At 41.3% G+C, this 13952-nt stretch overlaps 1 protein-coding gene across 12 annotated transcripts in view; it reads right to left on the reverse strand.

Moving 5' to 3' along the window:
• Nucleotides 1-13952, reverse strand: part of nrxn2b (neurexin 2b) — a 457955-nt gene that overhangs the window by 401464 nt on the left and 42539 nt on the right. For all 12 annotated transcript variants that reach the window (XM_029839775.1, XM_029839769.1, XM_029839776.1 and 9 more), the window contains exon 2: nt 9271-10609. In XM_029839775.1, the coding sequence (XP_029695635.1) occupies nt 9271-9979 (709 nt within the window). In that variant the 5' untranslated portion in view covers nt 9980-10609. The remainder of the gene's footprint in view (nt 1-9270; nt 10610-13952) is intronic.

Below are 13952 nucleotides of genomic sequence, written 5' to 3' on the forward strand. Positions count from 1 at the left end.
GTTGTATACACCCATCAAAGTTTCCTCATATAAATGTCTTAATAACCACTGAAGAAATAAAAAACAGTGTTCATCATTAGTTCATTGTCTAAACTTTTGTGGATCCAGCTAAGTTAACAAAGATTATTGAGTATTCCATAGTGACCTTTATTTTCATTCACATAATTATGATCGCTGAAATGTGGAAACAATAGCACGTTTGCTAACATTAGAAATAGAACACCTGGCACCTGTCTGACAATTAACAGAAAACAAAATTAGCCATGAGACCTAAAGGCTAAAGGGTATATAAAGCTTTGCACAGAACTGAGAAAATCTATGCCTATTAGATTTATAGCATTGATAAATTGCATTAAGGAGCAGATCCTGCATAGCCGGCACGTTAAAAACGAGCCATTGGAGAGTCCCATATCGATTTATTTTGTGGTTGCAGTAGTGCTTTCTAATGTACTCTGTAACCTATTAAGCCCTTATCGAACTCAACAGAGAAATTATATGGCCTTAAGAATCTTATTTGGATTAATTTATTTCCCTGTTTGGGGCTCAAGGTTCTTCATGTTGGTCTAAAATGAAAATCGCAAGGCAGGATGTAAATGTGTCACCTCTTATTCACAAGATGATAGTAACTCCTTAAACTTTAGCACCACATCTAGATTCTAGGTGGAAACTTTAAATATAGCAGTATGTTTGAGGAAAATTACTGATTGTGTCTTCATCTTCATTTAATGTTACCCTTGGTAGAAGAAATGTAGTACATGAGAGGAGCAGTGAGTCAAATAGAATCACAATAAATAAACAATACATTGAGCTTCTCCGTGCAAACCTAGAATCCCAACAGCATACAAAGCAACAATGTAGCAGAAGCAACAGAGCATCTTTGACAAACAGATTCCCTTCAATCATGTTGGGTAAATACAGCACTTGGGCGGATGGAGAGGGAAAGGAATAAAGCCAGTGGCTCATATTGTTTTTTAATGTTCTCTGTGGAACCTCTTCAGGCCACCGTTTTGAAACTAACCCTCATTAGTTCTATGGCTTCATGTATGTTATGCCAGATAATTAGTTTGATTATCAGAGAACCAGCGACAAGTCAGTTCCACATACTCATCTGTTACTTTACTCCTTTCTTTTGTTTTTGTCAGGAGTAAAGTGGTGCAATTATTATGATAGCATGCAATTCTCAATGCCCTTTGGCCCCGGGCCTGTTGTGTAACAATGTTGTGTAACAATGGAAGTTTCACTTCAACATGAAACAATCGGGGAGCGCGGTTTTGCAAAATACTGTTTCAAAATGCAAACGTGATGAGAGAATGCTTCTTTTTGAGAGCTTTGGCATGGCTAAAAGTCTCGCACTAGGTTAGGAGCTGAAAAAAGATGAAAAATTGCATTTAATGTTCTTAAATGCATGGAAGCTTTTTCTAACAAGGTTGGAGGAGAATGTTAAGTCTAGAATAAGCTAAGTTAGTGAAGTGATTGCTCTGCTTATATGAGGAGCTGTTTGAGTGTAATCATCCACAATCTTAGCTATTACATTTAAAAAAAACAAAAAAAACAAAACAATGATTGTTAATTGTAAGAGCTAGCTCTGGGAAATTCAGGGCCCTAGAAAAAGTTTTGAAAAGTTTGACTTTGCCTCAAAGAGGCATTTGAGAATTGGAGCTTTGCATTTACACATTTGACGTGTGTTGCTATCCTCTATCTATTGCTTCTTAAACTCAGTCTTCGCTTGTGCTTGCAAACATGCTAACATAGCTGCTTAACCAATACAGAACCCACAGAGTAAAATAATACTCTACTATAATAATGTTTGGGAAGGATAGAGTGAGAGTAAACACCAAAAAATTATTTAAAACAGGTTCTGCGTACATGTTACCAAACACAGAAATGAAGAAATTCCCATCATTCTAAAATTGAGAAAATACATTTAAATTAACATAGAATCTTAAAAGACATAGACAACGTCTTTCTTAATAGTGTAGAAGTACAATTAAACCAAAGACATGGATGTATAGACCATAACAAATATTCTTGTCTTGTTGTGTGAGTTAATATTTGTTTCTATTGTTTCTATACTTGTTGGGTACCAGCAGGAGGTAGTCTGTATTATTAAGGAAAACCTGTTTCATTTTGAACATTTTTTTAAAATCAGTTTCCCAGATTTCTGCTGGATTTGAAACAAACTGTATGTTATGTGATTAGACGTTTTGGAAGGCCAACTGGATGTTTCAAATGGAAAATGACTAATAAGAAGATGTATTCATATAAGAAATAGTGTTCAGTGCTGACTTCACTGCCAAAAGCATATAAAGACGTAATCTGTCAGCCTAATGTAACACCATTAGGAACTGAAGTGCAGGAAGTGTAAGTTCAGAGGATGTGTAATGTCTAGTCAGCAGGATGGCTGTAAAGGTCACACCGGTGCTTGCTGGCTCTACTGCTGTTATGCACATGAAATGAAAATGGGCTGCAGGTGAGAGAAATGTAAGGCGTTAATGAGGCCGACGTCTGATTGAAGAAGTACCCATTAGCCATCCCGGCTGGTTTAATTCCCACTGCCCCCATCTTCAGATAGCGCGGGTTCAACACTCACTTTGCTTTTATGATGTGCAAGAGTACGAATGGGAGTCGGTGGCACTGCCGGTGAGTGTGTTCACTGGTATTTGCAGGGGAAACAGGTTTGAACATTGTCGCTACTACAACACGCAGTTCTCATGGACATATTGCTATGACATCCCATATTTTGACTGATAAAATTAATTAGTTTTTGCATTTACACCATTTTAGATTGTCAAATATTACATAAAAAGGTGGAATGAGTCTAATAAAACACGGCAGTAACTCTAAAAGAAATCATAACTTGATTTCACAACTGGTTTTATTATAATAGTTATTTTTGCACATTCATTTAACTTATAATGATCCTAAATTGTGACGCAATACTCATGCTGCAGGTTAAAAACAAATACAATTAGGGCCAATATAGAAATCATGCTGATCTATCTTCAATGAAAGCTGCTGTGTGTCATTAGCATCGGATAGTTAACAGCTGTATAATGCCCTGGTAAAACTCTGAATTCTGTCCATCACGTAATTATTATTATTATTTTTTTTTTTAATTAAAACCAGTCTGTAGCGGACTGGCCTGAGAAGCAGAGGGTTTTTGGCTTAAGCCCCGGTGCAGGCAAAACTTGGGAGTTCTCGTAACAGGGAGAGGTGCCAGGACACCTTCCGAGCACCACCGAGGTACCCTTGATCAAGCCCCCCCCCATATTCTGGTAACCCATTCAGAGGTGTACTCTGTCTTTGCCCATATGTAGCTGGGATAGACTTCATCACATTGGCTGTGACCTCAAAAGGGATAATGCAGTCATAGAAAAATTATTAAGGGTTCTGTCTTTAGCCAAATTCCTGCTGTGGAAATAAGACCTTTACCATTGATTCTGTATATTTATTAAACTCATTGTTCATTTTGGATTTTAATCCAACATTAATTACTACAGGGATATTTCATTTAATCAACTTGTAACACAGCCACTGTTTGGTAATTGCTCTTAGTCCTTCAATTGTATGCACCTTTAATCAAATGCTTGTTTTGAGATGATTACAGGTTTCATACCGTGTGGTTTAATAACATTATTGTCATTAAAAAGAAACACTACATGTCTTATCTATGCTGTGCTAAGGCCACTAAGACAACTAAGCTAACTCCAACTGTTCTTTAAATAAACTTGTGTTTAATTTTCTTTTATATCTGCAGGTGCACTAACCCCCCCCCCCCGCCGCAACTGTCACCTAGCTGCCTGGACCACCGACTACCTCACCAACAGACTACAGTACGTGAGGCTCTGTGACTGTGAGTCCAATGTGGTTATATGCAGCACGGGGGCACCGCAGGGTACAGTTCTTTCTCCCTTCCTCTTCACTCTCTACACATCGGACTTCAGCTACAACTCGGACAGCTGCCACCTCCAGAAGTTTTCCGACGATACAGCCATCGTTGGACGTGTGTCTGAGGGGAACGAACTGGAGTACAGGGAGGTCATCACCAACTTCGTCGCCTGGTGTGAACTGAACCATCTGTGCATCAACACCAATAAGACAAAGGAGGTGGTGATCGACTTCAGTAGGAAGGCTTCTCACACTGCACCCGTGAACATCCAGGGTTTGGACATTAAGATCGTGGAGGAGTACAAATACCTGGGTGTTCATCTCAACAATAAACTGGATTGGACTCATAACACAGACGCCCTGTACAAGAAGGGCCAAAGTCATCTTCATCTGTTGAGGAGACTGAGGTCCTTTGGAGTGTGCAGGTCACTGCTTAGGACTTTTATGACTCTGTGGTGGCATCGGTGATCTTCTACGCTGTGGTCTGCTGGAGCTGTGGAAGCTCAGAGAGGGACAGGAAGAGACTCAACAAGCTGGTCAGACGGGCTGGCTCAGTCCTGGACTGCTCTCTGGACTCCATTGATGAGGTGGGTTAGAGGAGGATGTTGGCCAAGCTGACATCAATTATGGACACCCCCTCTCACCCCCTACACGAGACTGTGGGGTCTTAAGCAGCTCCTTCAGCAGCAGACTGTTACACCCATGGTGTAAAAGGGAACGTTACTGCAGGTCATTTATCCCAACTGCCGTCAGACTGTTCAACATGCACAACACTTAATTGTAGCACCAATAACGCAGGGTTGGCATATTTGCACTAACTAATCATCCTACCTCTGGAATGTCTTATTTGCACATCTTATTTGCGCCTTCATTTTTCTTCACGCTGCCCGACACTCCTTCTGTACATAATTTTGAATTTCTGTATATACTGTACAATGTACATAGCAATGTACATAATATAAGAGTCTTTTTATTTATTTATTTATTTTCTTTTAGCATTTTTCTGTATTGTACACCACGGGCTACCGCTGTAACGTGTAATTTCCCCGATGTGGGATCAATAAAATTTTTTATCCTTATCCTTAAAACCATCACGTCAGTGACTGGCTGGAAGAAAAAAAAGAACTAAGGGGACAGGTTCCCCTTAGTTCTTTTTTTTTCTTTATTTTTACAACTTCCTTGTCTCAAGGGACCAGACTTTTTAATGGCAGGCAGCTAGCTAATCAAGGGGAGATTTCATTGATTTCTGACAAAATTGTGTGGTAACCTTGCAAGATCTAATAGTGCACCTTTAAGTATGACATCTAAAAAAAATCTACTTGCTATATAAAACATTTTATCAATAAAATATTAATAAAATTCAGTTCTTTGCTCATTTACAGAATTCTGGTGTCTTTACTCAGAAGACAACTACACCTGGAACAAGAACCATCAACAGCCTGTACGCACCCTTTACATAACTAAAAATAGTCAATGATCATACAGTCTTTTTTGAAGTGAGCCAGGAGAAACACTTCAGAAAAGCATGAATGCCTCAAGTATTTGTACACACTCATGTATAAAAAAAGAGCCACCTGTAGATAAAAGGGGAGAAAAGGAGACTGGAAGTCGGCTTTGATTATCCTTTAAAGGGCACATTCATACAAGGGTTGTCCTGGGAATCATTTAGCTTGGTTAAGAAATTTAATGATTAAAGAAGTTTAATGCCGTTCTTTGGTTTTGTTCGCTTTAACTAAAAGACGGAGACCTGGGGTGGGCTTTTTGCTTGCCCCTAGACTCTTTTTTTTTTGGAGGACCTAGGATCGACGCTGGACAGTGTCCCAACTGGGGATTCCATCATGCTGCTGGGAGACTGGCTGGCTAAGCAGGCTCTGGTCATGGAGGATAAAAACTCGGGCGTGGGAGGAGTTCGGTGAGGCTATGGAGGAAGACTTTCGGTTGGCACCGAGAAGATTCTGGCAAACTGTCTGGCATATTAGGGTCGGCAGGCGGCAACTTGCTCACACCGTGCTAGGTGTGTGTTGGGAGCTGCTGACATCTCCTGGGGCAATTATCCGGTGGTGGAAGGAATACTTCCAGGAGCTCCTCAATCCTACCAACACGTATCCACAAGGAGGAACAGAGTCGGGAGACCCTGAGGTGGAACATCCAATTTCCGGAGCAGAAGTTGCTGAGGTAGTGAAACAACTGCCTGGAGGCGGAGCTCCAGGAGCAGATGAGATCTGCCCAGGGTATCTTAAGGCTCTGGATGTTGTAGGGCTGTCCTGGTTGACACGCCTGCAACATTGCGTGGACATTGGGGGCAGTGGCCTTGGACGGGCAGACTGGGGTGGTGGTCCCTATTTCCAAGAGTGGGGACCAAAGGGTGTGTTCTAACTATAGGGGGATCACACTCCTCAGCCTATGACTGGGTCCCCAGGAGCATCCTGTGGGGGGTGCTCCGAGAGTATGGGGTGGATTGCCCCTTGATAAGGGCCGTCCAGTCCCTGTACCGAAGGAGTAGGAGCTTGGTCCGGATAGCCGGTTGTAAGTTGGACTTGTTCTCAGTGAGGAACCCTGTTCCATCCAGTCTATTTATGTATAAATGTATGTAGTATGACGTGCTGATCCGCTAAAGCCTCGTGCGGTGGGCCAGTTATAAAAATCTCTTTTTTCACTGTACGCTACATTACACACACTTGTACACTGTTGCAGCTGTTGCTTTCACGCACACTTTTTTTGTCATCTGTACGTTTTTGCTCTCCTGGAAAAGCTTTAAAATCCATTTTTATGTGTCTGCAGCATTATGTTTTTTTATATTAAGACTAAACATAGGCTTATTGTATAAAAGGGTTGTGTATTGTAAATGTCATATTTAACTTTCTGGATGGATTTGCATATACTAAGTACTCGATACCTGAGTAGAAAGAGAAGTTGCCTTGGCATGTAGAACACATGCATATTATCAGCACTAAAGTATTTTATCGAAGTTTTTGCTGAGGTAGCAGTGTTTTTTAAAGCAGAAAAATCTGACACAACACCGGGACAATGTCACACTTTTCAAACAGCTGCACGTTTGGGGTGATATCGCCTAAGGAACTGACCAGGAAAAAGGAAGGCATTAAAGAAGACCATAAGAATCTATCCCTGTCAGCTATTTTTCAATTCACAAACACTAACAATTGTCCTCTGATTGCACATATTGTTATTCAGCAGCTTGACATTTTATTGCATGGGTATTGGAAGGCTAAGTATCCCACCATACATTTCACCTCAGCAGCATTGGCAGAAAGTACAGAATTCGAAGGTGTTCATGTACTTCACAAGTCATTGCATTTACACCATAAGTGAACAGCACCAGGGTTTAACTGACAACCGCATTTTCAGGTATACCCTGATTTTTGTCTCTTTGGGCCGCACCAGAATTCAGATAAGATTTTGCGCCTACCGAGAAAAATCCACAAAAATGAACTCTGGTCCATTTTATGCAGACCAGCTTTGGGGTAAAGAGGCCTATAATGTTGCCACAGTCAAAGAGCTGTTCACAAAATTCAACAAATTAATGAACTGTAAAGATTTTCTACACCTTTCTTATCATCGTTTGGCAAGATTTACTTATGTTTCGCTTCTCCACTCCTTCTCAAGCTCTATCTCTCTATTCCATCCCTTTCTCCTTCTCTCTGTTTCAAAAGGACAAATGTTTCCTGCAGACACTCTAGTGCCACATTGGTATTCTGCTCTCACTTTAGCCCAAAGCTGTGCAGCGGTATCTGCTTCCAGCGACCACACAGAAATCCGACACGGAGCGTGCACGGAGGTGCTGGAGGGAGCTTGGAAAATTAAAGGAAGTGAGAATTACGAGAGAAATGGCAAGGAAAGGACAGACAGAAAAGCCTACATAGACGTGACATCATCTGATGTGCCGAGAGCTTCCTTAACAGACCTAACGTATTAAAAAGTAAATGAATGAATAAAGAATTGCTTTGCTTGTATATCAAAACTACAAAATATACAGCTTCTCTTAAAGATTGTTTGAGTCTTGCTAAATTAAGGGCTCTGCTTAAATCAAATATTTTCATGTGAGACTTGAAAATGGGACAATAATATATGCGTTTTCTTTCATTTCAGGGCTGCCAAAGCTGATTAGTACCTGACATAAAATGTAGAACTTCAAACTAATGGCTAATAACTAACACGATCTAAGTCATTAAAGTAATAAAAAAAACCCCAAAAAAACAGGTACACTCAGTCTGCAGTGCTATTAATCCTGCATATTATAAACAGCTGGGAGGAGAAAATATTGGACAAAAGAGTCTCCTTTCCAGAAGAGGTTCTCAAGACAAAGTTTTCATTTCTTGATGGATGCAGGTAGGCAATCCATCCATGTCACTGTGAGGGGAAACAGACAGTTGCGAAGAAAGAAGTGAAGAAAAGGTCTGGCTGTTGACAGTGCCTAAAGGTGAAAGACAGATAAATGGAGTAAAGCATGGAACGCTAGTGAGATATAACAATGGAGGCAAGAGAATAAAAATGGAAAGTCCAGTTAGCATTAAAAAGAGAAGCTGGGGAAGGGGGGGGGGCGGTATAGAGGGAAACCAAACGACAGATGCATGTGTGAAAGAGGGTAAAGCTGCATCAGAAAAGGATGAAGCCAAAAGTCTCAGACAAAACAGAGTTTGACATAAGCTGACAGCTCCGGCGCAGACTGCGAACAACTCAAAGTGAGAAATGTGCACAGAAGAGACAGTGGGCTTACAAAGGACTGGGTTTACAAAGGACACAGGAAGTGGAGCTAGACTACCGCTTTGAAATACAACATTTTCCTATATAGAATTTACACATGTATCACTTCAAGTGCGCTAAAAGAAGACTGAAAGTATGAGAAACACTGACCTCAAATAGCCTTCAAAATCACCCCAGTGTGTACCCTAGCTTTCAATTGCCAGGCTATAGAACCCAGCCTACATGAAATAAATTGGTTGCTGCTGTTAAAAGATGAGCTGATTAAAGATGAGTGAGGCAGCTGGGACAGTGTTCAATTTGCATGTACACTGATAAATGAAGAGCGTTGCCTATCATGGAACTCGAGAGAGCTAAATTTGTAGTGCTGCCCTATCAGACTTTTTATGTTTTGCAATGGAGGAAGTGGTTGAACAGACAACCATTAACTTAAAAGAGGGAGATCAAAAGTCCTGCTCTAGGTTTCTTCCTGGTAAAAGGCATTTTCTTTGTCACTTTTGCTTATTTGGGGGTGATGTTCTGGTTTCTTTGAAGTGTCTAGGAACAATCACGGTTTTAAAAGAGATTATAGGTCTCTAGTATAAACCAGCATGCACCAGTAGCTGAGTGGTCCAAAGGAAGGCTGTATCAAGAAGAGAATTATTTTTGTCAGTGGTGGCTTACCTTCCTTGCAGTACTTCCCTCTGAAGCGTGTATGGGTGCAGTCACAGTGAACTTCTCCATATTGAACAGAGCAAAACCCTCCATTGAAGCATGGGTTCTGCTTGGTGCAGAGGTACTCTGATTCAGTCTGAATCCCGTGACTGTTTAGCAAAGTCGGAGGTATCGCCCCCACCTTTAGATTGGATATCAAACCCTGGAAGGGTGGCTCATATTTCACTGTGCTCGATGTCAGAGTAGAGAGGCGCACGTCGGGCGGGATCCCACCAACAAACAGGTCGCTAACGACTGCCATCTCCTTCCTCTTGGATTTGACCTCAGCCACTTTGGTCTCACCGTCAACCATCAGGAGGGTCTCACGGAAGTTGCGGGTAAGCAGGACCATGTGCCAACGGTCGTCATTTACCCGCGTCGCCATCTGAACTGTGGCCGGCTCGGTGCAGTGGATGGCAAAGCGAAGCTGTAGGCGCCCAGCGGCAATCAGCAGCTCCAGGAAATCACAGTTCCCGGCGTCATCTAGGTAGAGCACTAGGGCTTTGCTGACATTGGTCCTGACACTGAAGCTCAGCTCGCCTTCTGATCCGGCCTCCCAGCGTCCATATCGAGCCCACTGGCCAGGAGCTCCACCAAATTCCAGCATTTGTACGGTTGTAAGCAGACTGAAGGACAGAGGCCATAAAGGCCAACATAGGAATCTTAACCCCCTTGTCATATTTGATGTAATATCAGCTTATCAGACCGCAAAGTGATTGTGGCAACACAAACTACTATCAGCACTTAATTGAAATATAAAGCTCTCGCATACAAGAATCCCTCACGAATGCCCAGTTTCAATTTTCTAGGTGATTCAGCGAGATTTTATTTCCTCTCTTTTCTCTGATGTTCTAATTCTTGTTCTTATCCTGATTCTCTCCTTCGTCTCTCCATCAGTCGGTGCCTCTGGGACTCGTAGGAGGAATAGCGGGAGAGCAAGCGGGGGGGGGGGGGAATATTATAATTTTCCCACACAACCCTTTCTTCAAAAGACTGTCGGTATACCCCGGACCAAAAATAGAATTATTTGTCTGCAGAATCCAGATCTCAGCGCAATTTCCAGGAAATCCAGCAGCTCCTGCCAAAAGAGGCAGAGGGAGTTATCTTCCAAGGCTGTTTTTACTTTAAAGGGAGTGCATACAAAAGGAATCTAACAAGTGAAAGTGTGGGAACTGTGGAGGACTAGGTATCAGAACTTGCTGCTGGCTGTTGGAACATTCCGCGCATTCAGTGCAATGGTTTCAGTCTCCTAAAACCATTGAGCTTTATACTGGTATGAATCCCATTGCTGTGGTGGTAAGTTTGGGACCTGGAAGACACAGACAGATAGAAAAAGTAAATTTTTTTGCAAAAACGTCTATTCTCTCAGCAATGAATAAGCTTTTTAGATTGTTGGCATTTCAATTGTTGCTACCTAAGGTCAAATGCTTAAGTACAAGTGTGACCAGTCAGGTGGATCTTTACTCAACACATTCATATTCATCCGCACTGGAAGAGTTGTAGTGCACAGTACAGTACAGCTATACATTATAGTATCAGCTACACATGCATACGTAATCCACTGGAATGTTGTTTTAAACTGTTAGCATGACAGCTATCCGCTTCGATTGCTTCCCGTGAGGAGAAAGAATTGAGTAAAACAATGCCAGCAGCATGAAAAACAGCTAGACTTGCCACCCGTCCCGTTTTTTTCCAGAATTGTTCTATTTTTTCCATCAGCTGTCAGGAAAAAGTAAAGATATCTCCAGGGACACAATTTGTCCATGTTTTTGCAGGGGAATATGTGAAAATGTGCATATTTAGGCATATTGTCCCTGTTTTTCTTTTCTTCACATTTATAGCTTATGTCATACACCCAATTACATGATAATCGTAGTGCACTGTGAGAACTTCCATTCCAGTGCTCAACAAAGGAAAGGTCAAGTTAAACATTGTCCGTGCTGAGCAAAACCCTGTAAAATATGAAGAACACATTAGAAATTAAAAAATAATAATAATAATAATTGTAATTCAATTTAATTTAATTTAATTTTAATTACATTTTTAAAAAAAATCAGGCTAGGCCGTCAGCTAATGTGCACATCATTCGTTCAATGATTGATGTACATGAGCTTTGGCTAGTAATTAAAATGGGAATGTCTTCCTCACTGTGTAGAAAGCTGTGCAGTTTCGCTGCATCATCTCCACTTTCTCATTATGATGCATTCAGGTAAAATGGGGCAACTATTTTTTTCCTTTCTCCCCAAACAAATCCAGCAGAAACCCTAAAATAAGCAATGATGTAAACATATGCTCAGCATATTCTGAGCTGCCCCCCCCCCCCCCCTTCCCCCACCATCACCTAAAAACGTCATCAGAGAAACCATCAAGAACCGTTTGCCACACAGTAAATGTTAGCATAAACTTGACAGAAATGCTGGTCTGGTTGTTTGAGTCATTGTGTACATTTGCATTTCAATAGACAGAGGCTCATAATTCAGATTTTGATGTAAAGGATATAACCACAGTAACTCTAGGCATCAATCTTTGCGCTATGCAAACTTTGTTGTCTGAAGCTCAATTTCTTTACTTTCCTTCTCAAGTGTAGATGATGTGACAGAAACCATGCAAAAACCAACAGTGACGCATGAAACATACAAGACAATCGCCTGAACCAGGGATCGTGGCACACAGTTCTCATATACAAATGCTAATGTTTTAGCCCAGTTTACCATCCTGATTCATGTGCTGCAGATTCAACTCGCACTCACTCCCAAAAACTATCACATAGAGGTGTTTAATTCTGGCTCACGAAAAGCAGTGTTCCAATTGTCAGCAGGAAGTTGCTGCTGCTGTGTTCCAATTAACCAGAAAGACGTGCTGGGTGTGCTTTTAATTTTGGTCAAGACAAAAAAAAGAAGAAAAGAAAACAGAGGCTTTAAAACAAAGACAGGGCAGCAGAGACATAACCAATGAAGATGTTGATGCTTTGTGTGCATGACCGGGTGACCGTAGGAGAAAAAGGAGATGAATATGTTTTTCTTGGCATGAAAGAGAGCGTGTTAGGAAAATACAAGATGTCCCTGTCACATAACATGCAGCTACTTGGGAGGCAATCATGCAACAACGTATGCAGTCGCGTTGGCATGTCCCCTCACAGGCTTGGACCCGCATGCCGTCAGCCTGCCCGATTGCCACACGTAAATTTGGCAATCACTGCAAGAAAGAGAGACCGACAGCGCCGGCACGTGATCCTACGTGTTAGCATGAGGCTGCACGGTCATTGGAGCACAGAAATTACTTTTTTACTAGTTCCGTTCCACTTTTATTATTCTGGCTTAACCTCAGAGTAATAACTAAGCTACGCACATCCATCAAAACTCCTTAATGTTTTCCGATCTTTTCCCAAACTTTTACCAGCATAGGCTTAATGACAATTTCTGAAGCAATTCATTTGAGGGAAATGTGTCTCCATGTAGAAGTTAGATGTTCACTGGCTCAGGAATATGCGTTGTGTAAGTTCAGATGGTGAGAAGGATCCTATGGGATTAATTGTAAGTATGTTTTGTGTAAGTTTGTGTGAAACAAGCTGTGTTTTTTCGAGATCTTATCAATGTTGCATCACTGTAAGGGTCTAAATGCCCTTTTTTCTGTTCACTTCGAATAGTGCACAGTTTTAAACTGGACTATTGTTGGGTTTTTTTGTTTGTTTTTTGGTCAGTGTAAACTGGGTTTTACTGTCAAGAACTGATTTGCTTTGCTAATTTTGGTTTGATGTTCACATTTCAGGTAGAATGAACTATATTTGAGAGTTTTTTTTCCCCCATCACCAATTCAGGATATTACGAAGGTTAATTAAAATGTGTTTTCAAAGAATTACAAAATTAAAATTGGTTGATGTCACCATGAAAGCAACAGTGCTGAAAAAAGGCAATTAAAGTCACACTTTAATTATAAAATGATGTTAGCATTGCATCAAAGAACAACAAGCAGAAGCCCAACATGTCCAAAATAAATAGCCAACTTGGTTGATTCTACTAAATGTTCTATCTATGTGATTTCCATCGACATCAGTGGGCTAGGATTTCCACAAAGGCCCGCCAAAGTCTGCAGCAGCTGAGCAATGTGTTTAATTCCACAGTCCTTGTAGAGTCGCCGAGCTCATTATTGCCTTCTCAATTCACTCTGCGCACTCACGGTGGCATATTGATCCCGGCTGTAAGGTCCCAAAGTCTTACAAAAGACCGCTCCCTCCTGTCTTGTAGTCCTGAGGTATTGCGTCCATCACTCTCATGTTCTCTTTTACACTACAGGAGAAAGTAATGAGAAAGAACAAACAAAAGCTGTGCTGATACGGATTTGAGCTTATTGATTCCGGGCTCCTCTTTGGTCTAAATCAGAAGAAGTGCAGAAAGTCACAGGCATCCGGGGTGACTCAGTACAAAAAAAAAAAAAACGAAAAAAGAACTGGCAACATTCTGCTGTGAAAAGATAGAAGGTGACAGAACTCTCTAGTTGTGTGTGTGTGTGTGTGTGTGTGTGTGTGTGTGTGTGTGTGTGTGTGTGTGTGTGTGTGTGTGTGTGTGTGTGTGTGTGTGGACAGGGAGCTGTGAAAATAAGGGTCGAGAATATGCACGTATTTGCAAGCCAGGAGCTGAAGTAGGAGAATCAGA

Source organism: Takifugu rubripes, chromosome 8 (assembly GCF_901000725.2).
Source record: "Takifugu rubripes chromosome 8, fTakRub1.2, whole genome shotgun sequence".
NCBI lineage: Eukaryota > Metazoa > Chordata > Actinopteri > Tetraodontiformes > Tetraodontidae > Takifugu > Takifugu rubripes.